We start from the raw sequence: 17,752 nt of genomic DNA on the forward strand, positions 1-17,752 counted from the left end.
GGCCGCACGTTGGTTGGATCCATCATCCATGCGGAACACGACGGCCGTTGGTTGGTTGTTGTGGTGCGGCACCCAACGACCCAAGCCAAGCACCCGGCCGGGATTTGTTCCACAGCGGCAAGTGCAAATCAGTTTTCTGCTCATCATCATCATCATCTCTCGCCTGCCGTCGCTCTCGGTCGTCTCCGAGTGGGCGGTGGGCGGTGGCCGACCTATGAGTCTCGGTCATGGACGCACGCACGCACGCACGGCACCACCTTTCGGCTCCGTCCGTCCCGCACCATTTTTCCTCTCCTCTCCCTTTTTGATTGAAATTGATGGCTCCACTTCCACGCGGCCCGAACAGCTCACTCCATCCAGCTCATCTACCTCTTTTTTGCTTTTCTTGCCAATCACAAGCCTAGCCAGCCGATCCAACCCAAATCATATTATATATATCAATCAAAAGCAAAAACAAACCAGCCGACCAATTAATCAAGCCTTGTTTGTCTAAAATAAATTAATTAATTAATCAAGCCTTGTGGCATATGTTCGGCAACTTTGGCTACGCCTCGGCTGGCTGGCCACCGCGCGGGGAGGCGGCGAGTAAGAGCATCATTTTTATTTATTTTTAGGATCAAGAGCAATCTCTAGCAAATCCGTATAAGCTGTCTGGCCCATAAAATTACAGTATCAACAAAAAGAAACAAAAATTGGCCCAAACAGATACTGTCAAAAAAAGGCCTGGCCCGTAAAAAAATTACGGCTGGCCCGTAAAACTCCCGCATCTCGCTATTACCGGAGCGACCACGTTTTAGGGTTTGCGTCCGGCAAATCCCCAATCCTTGTCCGCCGCATTATCTAGCTCTCTGCCGACAAGTCCTTCTCTCTCCTGCTGTACTTTTCCGATGTCGAGCGGTGGAAGCAAGTGTGGTGACCGAGGGGGGCACGGCGGCTCGCCGCCGCAGAAGCGGGCCCGCCATGACAACGAGGCTAGGGGCTCCGCCATCCGCCAGCCGGTGGAGGAATGGCGCCGCGTGCAGGCACAGGAGTGCGATGCACTCTCCCACGGCGGCGGCGGCCGGAGGGCGTCGAGGGACTTCGACCGCCTTCACGAAATCCTCTGGCCGACAATCAAGCACCTCCGCGGGGCGAAGGAGGCGGTCACCGCCAAAGAAGAATGGGCCACCGCGCGGCTAGAGGCAGCCAAGGGAAAGTACGACTTTGTTGGGGATCGTAGCAGAAATTCAAAATTCTCTACGCATCACCAAGATCAATCTATGGAGTCATCTAGCAACGAGAGAGATAAGAGTGCATCTACATACCCTTGTAGATCGCGAGCGGAAGCATTCAAGAGAACGGGGTTGATGGAGTCGTACTCGTCGTGATCCAAATCACCAAATATCCTAGCGCCGAACGGACGGCACCTCCGCGTTCAACACACGTACGGAGCGGAGATGTCTCCCGCGCCTTGATCCAGCAAGGAGGAGGGAGAGGTTGAGGAAGAGAGCTCCAACAGCAGCACGACGGCGTGGTGGTGATGGAGAGGCAGTACTTCGGCAGGGCTTCGGCAAGCTTCTGCGGAGGATGAGAGGTGTTGGGGAGGGGAGGGGCTGCGCCTTGGAGGTGTGTGTGCAGCCCTCCCCTCGCCCCTCTATTTATAGGGGGAGTAGGAAGGGGGTCGACCCCCTCTAGATGAGATCTAGAGGGGAGGGGGGCGGCGGCCAAGGGGAGGGGGACTTGCCCCCCAAGCAAGGGGGGCGCCCCCTTTAGGGTTTCCCCCCCCCCAACCCTAGGTGCATGGGCCCAAGGGGGGATGCGCCCAGCCCTCTAGGGGCTGGTTCCCTTCCCTCTACGGCCCATGAGGCCCTCCGGGAGAGGTGGCCCCTCCCGGTGGACCCCCGAAACCCTTCCGGTGGCCCCGGTACAATACCGGTATATGCCACCGAACCTTTCAGGTGACCGTATTACAACTTCCCATATATAAATCTTCACCTCCGGACCATTCCGGAACTCCTGTGACGTCCGGGCTCTCATCCGGGACTCCGAACAACGTTCGGTAATCACATACAAGTCTTCCTAATAACCCTAGCGTCACCGAACCTTAAGTGTGTAGACCCTACGGGTTCGGGAATCACGTAGACATGACCGAGACAACTCTCCGGTCAATAACCAACAGCGGGATCTGGATACCCATGTTGGCTCCCACATGTTCCACAATGATCTCATCGGATGAACCACGATGTCGAGGATTCAAGTAATCCCGTAATACCTCGTTCAATCTCGTTACCGGCAAGTCACTTTACTCGTTACGTAATGCATGATCCCGTGAACAACCACTTGGTCACATTGAGCTCATTATGATGATGCATTACCAGGTGGGCCCAGAGATACCTCTCCGTCATACGGAGTGACAAATCCTAGTCTCGATTCATGCCAACCCAATAGACACTTTCAGAAATACATGTAGTGTGCCTTTATAGTCACCCAGTTACGTTGTGACGTTTGGTACACCCAAGACACTCCTACGGTATCCGGGAGTTACACAATCTCATGGTCTAAAAAACTGATACTTGACATTAGAAAAGCTTTAGCAAACGAACTACACGATCTTGTGCTATGCTTAGGATTGGGTCTTGTCCATCACATCATTCTCCTAATGATGTGATCCCGTTATCAATGACATCCAATGTCCATAGTCAGGAAACCATGACTATCTGTTGATCAACGAGCTAGTCAACTAGAGGCTCACTAGGGACATGTTGTGGTCTATGTATTCACACATGTATCATTGTTTCCGGTTAATACAATTATAGCATGAACAATAGAAAATTATCATGAACAAGAAAATATAATAATAATCATTTTATTCTTGCCTCTAGGGCATATTTCCAACAGTCTCCCACTTGCACTATAATCAATAATCTAGTTACACTATGATGAATCGAACACCCATAGAGTTCTGGTGTTGATCATGTTTTCCTCGCGGAAGAGGTTTAGTCAACGGATCTGCGACATTCAGATCCGTATGCACTTTGCAAATATCTATGTCTCCATCTTGAACATTTTCACGAATGGAGTTGAAGCGACGCTTGATGTCCCTGGTCTTCTTGTGAAACATGGGCTCCTTGGCAAGGGCAATAGCTCCAGTGTTGTCACAGAAGTGAGTGATCGGCCCCGACGCATTGGGTATAACTCCTAGGTCGGTGATGAACTGTTGGGGAACGTTGCATAAAATAAAAAAAATTCTACGTTCACCAAGATCAATCTATGAGTTCATCTAACAACGAGAGAGAGAGATGCATCTACATACCCTTGTAGATCGCGTGCGGAAGCGTTCAAGAGAACGGGGTTGATGGAGTCGTTCTCGTCGTGATCCAAATCACCGGAGATCCTAGCGTCGAAAGGACGGCACCTCCGCGTTCAACACACGTACGGTCAGCGTGACGTCTCCTCCTTCTTGATCCAGCAAAGGGGAAGGAGAGGTTGATGAAGATCCAGCAGCACGACGGTGTGGTGGTGGATGTAGCAGGGATTCCAGCAGGGCTTCACCAAGCGCTACTGGAGGAGGAAGAGGTGTCACGGGAGGGAGAGGGAGGCACCCAGGCTTAGGGTGCGGCTGCCCTCCCTCCCCTCCACTATATATAGGGGCTAGGGGGGCGCATGCCCCCCTTGGAGATCCCATCTAGAGGGGGGGCGGCGGCCCCCGGGGCAACGACCCCCTTAGGGTTTCCAACCGGGGGGGGGCAACGGCCCCCTAGGATTTCCAACCCTAGGCGCCTTGGGCCCTTGGGTGGGGCGCACCAGCCCACCAGGGTCTGGTTCCCACACCACTTCAGCCCATGGGGTCCTCCGGAATAGGTGGCCCCACTCGGTGGACCCCCGGGACCCTTCTGATGGTCCCGGTACAATACCGGTGACCCCCGAAACTTTCCCAATGGCCGAAACCTAACTTCCTATATATAATTCTTCACCTCCGGACCATTCCGGAACTCCTCGTGACGTCCGGGATCTCATCCGATACTCCGAACAACTTTCGGGTTACTACATACTCATATCTCTACAACCCTAGCGTCACCGAACCTTAAGTGTGTAGACCCTACGGGTTCGGGAGATATGCAGACATGACCGAGACGCCTCTCCGGTCAATAACCAACAGCCGGATCTGGATACCCATGTTGGCTCCCACATACTCCTCGATGATCTCATCGGATGAACCACGATGTCGAGGATTCAATGAATCCGGTATACAATTCCCTTTGTCAATCGGTACGTTACTTGCCCGAGACTCGATCGTCGGTATCCCAATACCTCGTTCAATCTCGTTACCGGCAAGTCACTTTACTCGTACCGTAATGCATGATCCCGTGACCAGACACTTGGTCACATTGAGCTCATTATGATGATGCATTACCGAGTGGGCCCAGAGATACCTCTCCGTCATACGGAGTGACAAATCCCAGTCTCGATTCGTGCCAACCCAACAGACACTTTCGGAGATACCCGTAGTGCACCTTTATAGTCACCCAGTTACGTTGTGACGTTTGGCACACCCAAAGCACTCCTACGGTATCCGGGAGTTGCACAATCTCATGGTCTAAGGAAATGATACTTGACATTTGGAAAAACTCTAGCGAAACGAACTACACGATCTTTGTGCTATGCTTAGTATTGGGTCTTGTCCATCACATCATTCTCCTAATGATGTGATCCCGTTATCAATGACATCCAATGTCCATAGTCAGGAAACCATGACTATCTGTTGATCAACGAGCTAGTCAACTAGAGGCTTACTAGGGACATGTTATTGTCTATGTATTCACACGTGTATTACGATTTCCGGACAACACAATTATAGCATGAATAACAGACAATTATCATGAACAAAGAAATATAATAATAACCATTTTATTATTGCTTCTAGGGCATATTTCCAACATGAACTCCTTCATCCAGATTGCTTCATGCGCTGCCTCCGAGGCTGCCATGTATTCCGCTTCACATGTAGATCCCGCCACGATGCTCTGCTTGCTGCTGCACCAACTTACTGCCCCACCATTCAAAATATACACGTATCCGGTTTGTGACTCAGAGTCATCCAGATCTGTGTCGAAGCTAGCATCGACGTAACCCTTTACGACGAGCTCTTTGTCACCTACATAAACGAGAAACATATCCTTAGTCCTTTTCAGGTACTTCAGGATATTCTTGACCGCTGTCCAGTGTTCCATGCCGGGATTACTTTGGTGTCTTGCAACCAAACTTACGGCAAGATTTACATCAGGTCTGGTACACAACATGGCATACATAATAGACCCTATGGCCGAGGCATAGGGGATGACTCTCATCTTTTCTTTATCTTCTGCCGTGGTCGGGGATTGATCTGAGCTCAATTTCACACCTTGCAACACAGGCAAGAACCCCTTCTTGGACTGGTCCATATTGAACTTCTCACATGGTCTAAGAAAATGATACTTGACATTAGAAAAGCTTTTAGCAAACGAACTACACGATCTTGTGCTATGCTTAGGATTAGGTCTTGTCCATCACATCATTCTCCTAATGATGTGATCCCGTTATCAATGACATCCAATGTCCATGGTCAGGGAACCATGACCGTCTGTTGATCAACGAGCTAGTCAACTAGAGGCTCACTAGGAACATATTGTGGTCTATGTATTCACACATGTATTACGGTTTCCGGTCAATACAATTATAGCATGAATAATAGACAATTATCATGAACAAGGAAATACAATAATAACCATTTTATTATTGCCTCTAGGGCATATTTCCAACATTGGGTACATTGGGTGGGCCGAGGGTGTCGAAGTCCTAGTGTCCGTAGTCCGGACTCCCTCAAAGCCCCATAGTTTGCTTTCGGTTTGTGGGAAAAAGGTCGTCCAGACGGGCCAGCAGACGGATACAGAGCCACGCGGAATAGTAAAACACCCCGGACCATGTGTTTCGAGCAGTTGCGGGCTGCTTGAAGGTCCTCTTTGGAGATGCCCTTATATATCTCTTCAAGGTGTTAGCTCTACAATGTAATTATAAACCCACCTATCATGGGTAATCCTTACATGAATGAAAAACGTGGTTGAAGATTTCATAGCGCATTTAAAATATTTGAGATCGTCAAATATTTGTTTACAAAATAATAATAGCAGAGACAATGGATCAAGTTGAAACTGATCCAATTTAACACCACATCTATACCTATGCCGAAGGAAGGCGACTGTGAATAGTGTTTTTTGTTTTTCATTATTTTGATGGATATGTACCGCTCCAAAAGTTTCAATGGTTACCAAACAAAGTTAAACTAGATTTCACGCCATTAACCACATAGTTGTGGATGTCGCGTCCAGGTGTTCAGTCGTCAGGAGTCCAACCGTCCTTCATGTATCAGCAATGTTGTCCCTAAATTATGACATCAGTGTTCGCACTAGTTTTAAATTGCCGCCTTACTAACCGCATAACGGACCATAAAGGTACTGGCCATCGATGTGGTTGGGGGCTCCATGCCAACCGCGTGTGTAATGGTTAGCCGCACGCATACCGATGCCCGCCGACGATCACCGTGTTTTCCCGCCAGCCATACCAGCGAGTAGTCGCGCATATACTAATGCACATTGACCATCACCGTGTCTCGGCGCCATGCGAGCCCACGGCACAACAGCCGACAATCGCCATCGTTCTCATGCCGGACCGACCGTCTCCGACGCTATGCCACGCCGGCACATGCCGCAGGAAGGCGGATCCGGACAATTTTAACCAAATTGGTTGAAACCCTTTTTGTTACGAAAAACATACCTTCTCCCCCCACTCCCAAAATTCCAACAACCCCTTTTCTTTCACTTTGGCAAGCCCTTTTCCACCAACTCCTCCATCTATTCCACACCGTTCCATGTATCGCATCAGCAACCAAAAGCCCACACACAACCATAGCGGCGCCGCGGCCGTCTGATTGATTTCATTCTTTGTTTTCTTCTTCCTCCCAAACAAAACCACGTTACAGCGCAGACTCCACCTCGTCGTCGTCCTCCCCCCTCCCCGTCCTCCTCCGTAGTGGCGCGCACGCCCCCGCCTCGCCCCTCCCCTCCCCGGCTCCCCCAGTAACTCGCCACCGACCCCTCTCCCCCTCACTCGCTGCCCATGGGCGGATGATTGACGGGGTAAACCCGGCCCGAGCCCGAGCCCGACCGACCAAGCGCCGGTCAGCGACAGCAACCGCAGCTCCGCACCACGACTCCACCACCACCACCGGCCCCTCCCCAGGTGCGACCAAATCCCCCCTTCTCTAGCTGATCCCCTTTTTTATAGCCCAGTCGAAAATGGGGGGCGAGATTTGTTTTTGGTTTGTTCAGCGCCGGGTGCGGGGTTGTTAACCTCTGCCTGCCTGCTCGATCTCTCTCGCCGCGGCCAGCCGTTGCGGGGAGCTTGCTTGCTGCCGCTGCTGCTGCGCCGCCTGCCGATCTGGGCCGCCATGGCCGCCGCCGCGCCGGGGCCCGCCAGCAAGGTACGTGCGCGTCTGTCCGCCCGTCCGTCTCTACGGCCGGGGCGCCGATCCCCTCCCCTGATTTGCCGTGTCAACGAGGTCGGCCGGGGTCCTCCCTGATCTGCCACCCCCGCCCCGCTCCGAATCTCTCCCCCCTCTCCCCTCTGCCACTCCGCCGCCGCTCCGCCGCCCCCTCCATCCCGCCACCCCGCCGTTGCCGCCCCCTCGTCCACGCCGCGGCGCCGCGCTCCTGCTGCTCTGCCGCCCGCAATGGGCTAGGCCGCACTCTCTTAAACCCCACCGGCCTGGATCGATCCCCCGATCCGCACTTTCCGGTCCAGATCCGCTGCCCCTGTTCGTCCGGCGCGCAGATTCCGCTCATTATCCATCTGGCTTGCCCGTCTGGAACTCAGGGCTGCGCACGGAGCAGAGCTGGCTCCGTCAGGAGGATTCCGTCTGTGCTCACGAGCTTCCACCCACATCACGCACGCCGTGGTTCCCATTTCGTATCTACCGGGATTTTACCTTGGAGTTGCACAGACGGCGACGACGCGTTGCTTGGTTTGACTTTTCTTCGTTCTGCTCAAATCCGGCCTCTGGAATGGACATACCTTCCGGGTTCAGCGCAAGGATATCCACAACCTGGCAGGGTCGACTTTCTCGGCGCTCGAGTCTAGATAGTGAGCGGGTTTCCGACGGTGTCCATGTGCGGAGTCCAATGGGAGCATGCTTGCATGTTGTTGCTTGCCACTGGTTGGGCGGGCGCGGAGTTGGATTGAGGCAGCTTCATTGAACACCGGAGATGCGTTCACATCTTGTCTGTGTGTGTCACAGACACACTGCCAAGGATGCCCACTTCTGTCCGGAATAATTCAGTGAATTTTAGCAATTGGATATCAGAGCATCTCTTGGCGTATGCTTCAAGTCGGTTGACGTTGGATCTGATTGTACGGTACCTGCTTCATCTCAGGAGATGCATTGGAGCTGGCCTGAAGCTTAGCGATTGCCAACTCCTGATATTGGAGCAGGCCTGATGTTTAGCAATTGCCAAGCATTTGATTATATATACCCAAGGATGGCTTCTGGACTGCTGCCCGCCCGCCCGCCCCCATTATCTCAAGCTTTTGGTGCTCTGTTTCTCTTGGTTTACTGTGGTGTTTGGCCCTTTACTTTGGAGCGCCCGCTCACGCTTATTTGTCTCCACCAAAAAGCCCCTGAGCCGACTATCTCCTGGCACAGCCAAAACAACTGTTTTGCCCCTTGTCGAACTTTGACTGAGACTGAGTAGGAAACAATTGTATGTTTTTCCATTCATCTGTTGTCTGCCTCATCTGGGTTATTTTACTAGCTAGTAATATATAAGAAAATGCAGTTTACATTCTTTATGGATATTCTTCTGCAAATTTTTTGTAAATGATCTTGCCTGGAGCTGTAAATCTTTTGTTGTTGCAAATGGAATTTCTATCTAAGTTATTTATGAATTTCTGTTTTCAGCACACCTTCTCTTCGCTCTTGAAGCAAAAGTCAGCAAAGACTAGTCCGCCGAGATCCAGGGGTACTATGGCGATTTCAATGAGGGATGTAGATCCTGCTTTTCAAGGGGCTGGTCAAAAAGAGTATCCTTCAGTTGCCTATTTTGCCACCAGCTTACATTGTCATGTTCACTTATCTTTACCATATCGTTCTATCCTATGAATGTCATATATCTCCATCTATCATTACTGTCATGCGCAATAGCTTTAAATTACCGATGCATACCCAGCAGGGAATGTTTAGTACACATAGGTCAGCTTCACATTTGATGAATGAAAGTCTGCGAGAAAATATTGCACTGAAAGAATGTGTTAGGCCAGCATTGTGCACTGAAAGAATGTGTTAGGCCAGCATTGTGTTGAATTGCTTACATATAGGTTGTCTCTGCATAGTTATTCTTAACAACCCTCAGTGGACTGGAAATATGGCGGATTGAGAAGTTGCAAGCGGTTCCTGTTCCCAGAGAATCACATGGAAAGTTTTTCGCAGGAGATTCCTACATAATACTAAAGGTACTACCACTCCTTCTCAAATTATAGGCTCGCCCAAGTCCATGATTAGTTCTGTTGTTCAGAGCTGTTTGATGTCAGCAATTCAACTGGTCTCATCCCTTCATTTTTATAAACTTGTAACCTTACTAAATATCGATTTATCCTGCATCTTTTCTTACCATAATGATGCTTTCCTTTATACTTGAAGGAATTATTTCCCTTTCTATTTTTATTTATTTCTGCATATTATGTATGCAACATAATAATGTTGATGCTAATGTCATCAGCGTAATGATGTTGATTAAGACTAATAATTATTTTGTCATTGCCATTGGAACAGACAACTGCCCGTAAAAATGGTTCTTTTCAGCATGATATCCATTATTGGCTTGGTAAAGATACCAGTCAGGTATGCTATTAACTTTTAAGCTTTCATCCTTTTGTCGATACCCTAGCTAATGAAATAGCAAACTTATTTGTTGCATTTTAATTAATGAACAGGATGAATCTGGTACAGCTGCAATCAAGACTGTGGAATTGGATGTTGCTCTTGGCGGACGTGGTGTTCAATACCGTGAAGTACAGGGAAATGAGACTGAGAAATTTCTTTCCTACTTTAAACCCTGTATTATACCAGAGGAAGGTGGGATTGCATCTGGTTTCAGGCACACTGAAATCAATGAACGGGAGCATGTAACACGATTATTTGTCTGCAGAGGAAAGCATACAGTCCATGTCAAAGAGGTGGATACTTTTTTCTGTGTTCCCTGTAGTTTTTTTCTGCATGTATTTGTCACTCTGTTCTTTAATGGTGATGACTACCAAATATGTATGTCACATTGCGCTTTTCCTCAACAGGTTCCTTTTGCAAGATCATCACTCAACCATGATGACATATTTATTTTAGATACAAAGTCCAAGATATTCCAATTCAATGGATCGAATTCTAGTATTCAGGAGAGGGCTAAAGCCCTTGAGGTTGTGCAATATCTCAAAGACACCAACCATGAAGGAAAATGTGATGTAGCTGCAGTTGGTAAGTTCACTCTTCAAAAAACACTTCTTAAATGTACAAAGTAATTTTTTTCTTCCAGGATTATAATTTACTCTTTCAAACAGAGGATGGAAAGTTGATGGCAGACGCTGATGCTGGTGAATTCTGGGGTCTCTTTGGGGGATTTGCTCCTCTTCCCCGAAAGACCTTTTCTGAGCCTAATGGAAAAGATACTGCTTTCCCTCCAAAGCTGCTCTGGTAATATATCACTGGAAATAAATCCCAGAAATCTCATTTCTTCTACTCAATGCACTCTCTTCTAAACACGTGGTTCTGTTGTGTATCTGTTTTCCCTTCTGATACAATATTCTATTCTTTGATATTTTCAGGGTCAACAAGGGCCAAACAGTTTCTGTGGATTGTGAAGTTCTAACAAAAGCGCTGCTAGACTCAACAAAATGCTACCTTCTGGATTGCGGATCTGAAATTTATGTCTGGATGGGCAGAGAAACAGCGCTCGAAGATCGGAAACAAGCAGGATTGGCAGCTGAGGTAACATTTTCTCCTTTCTGCTTCTGAACAGGACGATTTTGATGGTTGATTATAATTTACAAGCTCAAATTAATGTCTTGCCATACATTATTCAGAAATTCTGGTTCATAGCCATTATTAATTGGTTACCACAACTTAAGAAAAGATAGACATGCCATCACTATGCTGATGTACCAAACATTTTGTTTCTGGAACTGTGGCGGCGTATTGCTTTGGTTAGGCCCATTTGTAATTTGATTTTTGCGTTGGCAAGTATCCACTTTTCCATGATGGTGTATTGTCACTTCTGTAGGAATTACTTCGTGAAGGAGATCGACCAAAATCGCACATTATTCGTCTCATGGAAGGATTTGAGACGGTTATATTCCGATCAAAGTTTAATAAATGGCCCAAGAAAGCTGAGGCAGTTGTGTCAGATGAGAGCAGAGGAAAAGTTGCAGGTTAGCATTGATGGTTATTTTTGTTATTAGTCACGGTTATTATTGTTTATTTTTCTTATCACTATTAAAACTTGTCGACACATCAATTTCCTTTTGTAGCCCTTCTTAAACGCCAAGGATTTAATGTTAAGGCTGTAGCAAAATCTGCTCCTGTGAAGGAAGAGCCTCTACCTCAGATTGACTGCACAGGGAACTTGCAGGTCAGTTGAATTTCCTTTTTTGCTAATGGTTTTGCAACCAGACCCAAAACAGTTATTGCTGTCGCATTCTTGTTTGTTGAACTGTTGTGAGAAAAACACTTGTACCATGGAACAAGATTGTTGCTAAAATTTCATTTCGACATACATAATTGAAGTTGACTAAGTCTTACAGGTTTGGCGCGTAAATGACAGTGAAAAGACTTTCCTTTCATTCTCTGAACAATGCAAATTCTACAGTGGAGATTGCTATATCTTCCAATATAGCTACCCTGGTGATGATGGGGAGGAATGTCTTGTTGGTACTTGGTTTGGAAAAAAGAGTATTGAGGTAATCTTTAACATTTACTATCTTCTGTCGTAGCATGTTCCTGAACAGTATGCTTAACAGTCACCCAAATGTACTAGATAGATGACTGATTAAGAGGAATCAGTGAATAGTGACTTATCTTGCCTCCCGGGTTTGTTTTCTCTTTGAACAGTAGAGCATAATCTACTAGATTTATGACAGCAATCACTCTGTCCTTTGCGAATTTGGATATATTTTCGCCATGCTGTGCAAACCAGTACTGTATCGATGATGCCTCGTGCTATTTTAAGTGCAAATGTATTTAGCATTCTTTTGTAATGAGAATATGGGGGTGCCACATTTGTATTCTCAAGCTCTAAAGCTGGTGAATAATTATCTAAACACATGTTTTGTCTTGGTGAGGACAGGAGGAGAGGGCTGCAGCCACTTCACTTGCTAATAAGATGGTTGAGTCTCTAAAATTCCAGGCAGTTCTGGTAAATAAAAATCAGCTTTGTTTGAGACATAAAGATCCGTAAAATCTTGCTTGACTCTCGATCTCAATAATCTGGTTATCACAGGTTCGCCTTTATGAAGGAAAGGAGCCCATTGAGTTTTTCCCAATATTTCAGAATTTGGTTATATTCAAGGTCAGCCTTCACTAATTTGTTTGGTTAAGCTTCACTGTGCTACCTTTTGCCAGACATATCATTCTGGTGCACACATTTACACTTCTTTTGGAAAAAACTCAATAACACAGGGTGGTGCTAGTACTGGGTATAAGAAGTTCGTCTCGGAAAATGGCATTCAAGATGATTCATATTCAGAAAATGGGGTTGCACTGTTCCGGGTTCAAGGTTCAGGACCAGATAATATGCAAGCAATTCAAGTTGATGCGGTACTTTCTGTTTCGATCTATTTTCACTGCACAGGGCATTATGTTTATGCTATGACCACTTCTTTTTGTAACTAATGCTAGACCACTTTTTTAGCCCATATTTGTACATGTTTAACTATGATATGGTTTTTCTTACCAGGTGGCACCATCTCTGAACTCTTCGTACTGTTACATACTGCATGATGGAGATACGGTGTTTACGTGGATTGGGAACCTAAGCTCGTCAATGGACCAAGAGCTCGCTGAGAGGCAACTAGATGTGATCAAGGTATGACTTATGAGAAATGCCCTTCAATATAATCATTTCATGCAAATGCATTTGATCGTTCATGTAGCTGTTGCCACATCAACTTGATTGACTTATATTCAATATGACAGTTTTTTTTATTTGTCAACCGTACATAACTTAAGTGTTCATGATCATCAGTGCGATTAAACATTTTTCCAAATAATATGGATACTATAGTCATCTATGTCATGTTAAACTTATTCATATTTTCTTGTTTCTTTGGTACATGACTATCTTGTACTACCACAGTCCGGAAATACTTGTCATCAAAATGGATAAAAGGGGATGTATCTAGATGTATTTTAGTCCTAGATACATCTCTTTTTATCCATTTTGATGATAAGTATTTTCGGACGGAGGGAGTACTCCCTAAGTTTCTACTTACTCAGCGTATTAGATTTGTCAGAAGTCAAACTTAGTAAAGTTTGAACAAACTTATATTAAAAAATATCAACGTCTACAATACCAAATAAATATAATATGAAAATATATTTCATGATGGATATAATTATATATATTTTGCATTGTGAATGTTAATAATATTTTGTGTAAACTTGGTCAAACTTTGGAGGTTGACTTCAGACAAACCTAATATGCAGAGTAAAAAGAAACGGAGGGAGTACAGTGTGATTTACATATTCATAAAACATAAATTATGTTTTCTGATTTTGCTGGTGCTTTTTCCACAATTTTTATGTAGTTATTGCAGTAAATATTTGCCATCTGACATATGTGCTTCCTAGTCATATCTGGCCAACTTCAGTATCACCTTAGATGCATGTTGTTGTGGTACTGTATGTTTGTACTTTATGCTAGCATGGTTTCAGTTCTGATTGCTCTGCTCTATCAATATACCAAAACTTCGATTATTCCCATCCTTCTCATCCAAAATATTATGTGCAGCCAAATCTCCAGTCCAGAATGCTCAAGGAAGGATCAGAATATGATCAGTTCTGGAAGATACTTGGAATAAAATCTGAGTACTCCAGCCAGAAGATTGCAAGAGATCCAGAAAGTGATGCTCATTTATTTTGTTGTACTTTTTTGAAAGGTAAGAAAGAGTTTATAAAATTTCTCGCATCCATTTGTCTTCATTATCATTCAGTATGTAATGTGCTTATCTGTGTTTTCCTTTTGAATCGGTATTCTCTGTGGCGTACATTGGGCTAATGAAGGGGTGCTTAAGGTGAGCAATTCTAAAGTACATATGTACTTTGACGAAAATAAGATAATGTGATGAAATTTAATGGCGGTCGCCTGATATTGCAGGTTAGAGAGATATTCAACTTCACACAAGATGATATGATGACGGAAGACATATTTATTTTGGACTGTCATTCATGTGTCTTTATATGGGTTGGACAAAATGTGGACACAAAAATACGTGCACAAGCTTTGAGCATTGGAGAGGTATGTGATAATTTCATGGTTTTCTGTGTGGAGAAAGCAAATTCCTTTTTTTAGTTTATGTTGGATTCATAAAACTTACTTTTCTGCCAGAAATTTCTAGAACTTGACATTCCAATGGAAAACTTATCACGAGAAACACCACTTTATGTCATCAATGAAGGAAGTGAGCCCCAATTTTTCACCAGGTTCTTCACTTGGGATTCTGCAAAAACAGCCGTAAGCCTTTTCCTTGTAGGTTTGTGTGTTTTCTCTTCCATGTAACTTCAGGAGCTAACCTCGTTGTGTTTTGTCTTATAAATCGTCTCAGATGCATGGCAACTCATTTGAAAGGAGGCTGTCTATATTGAAGGATGGAATAAAACCAAGAAGAGATGTAAGATTCCGTACCTTCTGATTTTATTTAACCTCCTAAAGTGTCTCTCAACCGGTATGTTAGGTGGTTGTGAACAAAGGCTAGCTTGGCTGCATCTGCATGTCCAGCATAGCTGTCGTATATTTCTCCCAAGTTATTGCAGCATTCCCCATTGGTACATTAGTAAGGCAAGGATATTGACTGGTGGTACTCATTAGTTACAACTCATTGAAATAACCTCATGATGCCATTGGTCATGCATGTTTGAGTGTCTATCATTTGCTAGTTATTTATAATTTTTTTGTATCAAACCCACAAAGATGCCCGGATAAAAATGCTATCTTCAGATGTAAAATTTGAGCGTTTAATGGACATTTTGTATTGTCTATAAACATACTAGGTGACTGATTGGCCTTATCGGGTGGCAAATGCATGCATTTTCATCAGCTCAATAGCCAAATATTTTTTCTCTTGGAGTAAGGTTAACTCTCGGTTATATAATTTGCAGAAACCTAAAAGAAGAACAACAACATCATCGCACACTGGAAGATCAAGTGTGCCTGATAAATCTCAGCGTAGAAGTACGTCTTTCAGCCCTGATCGTGTAAGAGTTAGAGGAAGGTCACCGGCATTCAATGCATTGGCTGCCACCTTTGAGAATTCAAATGCCCGAAATCTATCAACCCCTCCACCAGTTGCAAGAAAATCATTTTCGAAGTCTTCCTCCCCTGATCCTGTAAAGCCACCCCAGAGAGCTGCCTCGATCGCTGCAATGTCTGCTTCTTTCGAGCGGCCTAGACAAACTCTGATACCAAAGTCAATTAAAGGTACGCTAACATCCTCAGCAAGTAGTAGATACATTCCTACGTCGCAAACACAATTCTCTTACCTGCTATGTTCTTTTGATGTCAAGCGAGTCCTGAGGTAAAGAAACCACAATCTGAAGCAAGCAAACCCAAGCCAGAGGAAGATGCCAAGGAAAGTACCCCTGCCACGAAGGATGGGCAAACTGTGACTCCGACAATACAGGAAGATGTAAAGGAGGATCAGCCCGAAGACGAGGAAGGGCTTCCTACATATCCGTATGATCGCTTGAGGACATCTTCAAGCAATCCTGTCACAGACATTGATAGTACCAGGCGTGAGGTATGCTGCTGCTGTTCTTCTGACTCAATCATCTACAAGCCTCCTCCAAAACCTAACAGTCTAACACTACCGCACTGACACATTTATCTGCAGACGTATCTATCTTCGGCAGAGTTCAGGGAGAAGTTTGGCATGACAAAGGAGGCTTTTGCAAAGCTACCAAAGTGGAAGCAGAATAGGCTCAAGATCGCTCTTCAGCTCTTTTAAAATGTTATGCTGTCAAATATGCACTAGTTATGTCTTGCCTGTTGGTGAAAGCAAGGACGTTGAGATTGGTTTTCAAAGGCAAATCTCAAACACGAAGATCTCTCTCGCACTCGTCGCAATGTTAAGAAGAGACATCGGTAAGTGTAAGCCTATCTGGGTCAAGGGGACCCTCGGTAGGCGTCGGAGGGGCTGGAGCAGTGAGTTTTGAGCCGCCCATGCCCCCGAATTGTGTGTTGTCCACTGACGAATTCTCCATGTCGTGTGTCGGGTCGCTGCATTGGCGGTCTGCTCACACACCCCTAATTCTTTCCTTTCCAAGGTCACCGGTTTGGTTGTGAGCTTGCAACGCTTTTTCGTCGCCCACTTGAAACCTCACCATTTGTTTCATTCTTTCATGCTGTGTATGGTTTCCTGACACAAATAATGTTACGTATATGGTGTAAGAAGTTAGGTGATGGGATGTGCCGGGGCGAGATCCCCTTTTGTCGGAATACCCAGGCGACGAACGGAAGAAGGCGTCTTGCCCTCGAAATTTGATATTTTAAGTGGTAATTAGTCGTTCCTGCGTGCAAATTTTGTAATCAGATTTACAGTATGACTTTGTTCTCTTAAGTTGATTCCTGCGTGCAGATTTTGTAATTAGATTCCACGGTTTGTATCTGCAGACCGACCATAATTTTGGTTATACATAAAAAAGATCTAGCATACCAGATATGGTGAGGTCTTGCGCTTGCTAACGTAGGGAATGTATCCGGTGCACCCACACTTGTGCTACCGGCACACTGGATGGCATAAAACATTTTAAAAAATCTAGCACATTGACACAACATCAATGTATATTATCACAAAAGAGTTCTTAAGATAAAAAAAAATACAAATTTGAAATCAATGTGATAATGGCCCACATCAAAAGCCCAACTTACATTATATACTCTTCAATGTTGATTTTGACTTGAAATTTTGTGACAATCTACATTTATGTTGTGGGAATGTGGTAAATTGTTTTCAAGATTTTTGAATATTTAGAAATATGCAACATAAGTTTGGTTCACTGGTAGCACAGGTGCACCATATATTCTCTTTGCTAAGGTATCACAGATTTCAGAAATGCTACTCCCACAAATGTGATATGTGAGGCATGTAGATTCTGTTTTCGTCCTGCTCATCATCTACTCTAGGGGTTGGTCGCCATGTTTGGTTAAGCTAACCCGGAGGTCTTTTCTTCGGTCTGTAAACGTTGTGAAGTCTTAATAAAGCTTACGAATTTGTCCAAAGAAAAGCTAGCTACCCACTCGGATATCCAACTCTTGCTACCTACTATGCTATTCCAAAAAAAAAAGGAAAAAAAGATGTATGTAATACTTTCTCTGTTTTTATTTAGTTCACATATTACCTTTGTCTCCGTCAAACTTTCTAAAGTTTGACTAAGTTTATACAATTCTTTTAACATCCACAATATCAAGTCAATACCACTAGAATC

The 17,752-nt window shown here is 45.3% G+C and overlaps 1 protein-coding gene across 2 annotated transcripts; it reads left to right on the top strand.

Annotated features, from left to right (window-relative positions):
- Positions 1-6,916: 6,916 nt before the first annotated feature.
- LOC123072793 (villin-3) lies at positions 6,917-16,901 on the top strand. 2 transcript variants are annotated; one of them, XM_044496434.1, is made up of 23 exons: positions 6,917-7,254; positions 8,969-9,090; positions 9,420-9,519; positions 9,839-9,907; positions 10,000-10,242; positions 10,357-10,534; positions 10,618-10,750; positions 10,882-11,044; positions 11,337-11,484; positions 11,584-11,684; positions 11,857-12,012; positions 12,399-12,467; positions 12,552-12,620; positions 12,731-12,868; positions 13,008-13,136; positions 14,061-14,208; positions 14,333-14,343; positions 14,427-14,567; positions 14,658-14,783; positions 14,875-14,940; positions 15,428-15,746; positions 15,833-16,065; positions 16,159-16,901. In XM_044496434.1, the coding sequence occupies exons 2-23, from the start codon at positions 9,035-9,037 to the stop codon at positions 16,270-16,272; spliced, it is 2,910 nt and encodes a 969-aa protein (XP_044352369.1). In that variant the 5' UTR covers positions 6,917-7,254; positions 8,969-9,034; the 3' UTR covers positions 16,273-16,901. The 2 variants fall into 2 exon arrangements, with proteins under 2 accessions (XP_044352369.1, XP_044352368.1); XM_044496433.1 differs by lacking the exon at positions 6,917-7,254 and adding an exon at positions 7,256-7,495.
- The last annotated feature ends 851 nt before the right edge of the window (positions 16,902-17,752 follow it).

Source organism: Triticum aestivum, chromosome 3B, assembly GCF_018294505.1.
Source record: "Triticum aestivum cultivar Chinese Spring chromosome 3B, IWGSC CS RefSeq v2.1, whole genome shotgun sequence".
In the NCBI taxonomy this organism is placed as follows: domain Eukaryota; kingdom Viridiplantae; phylum Streptophyta; class Magnoliopsida; order Poales; family Poaceae; genus Triticum; species Triticum aestivum.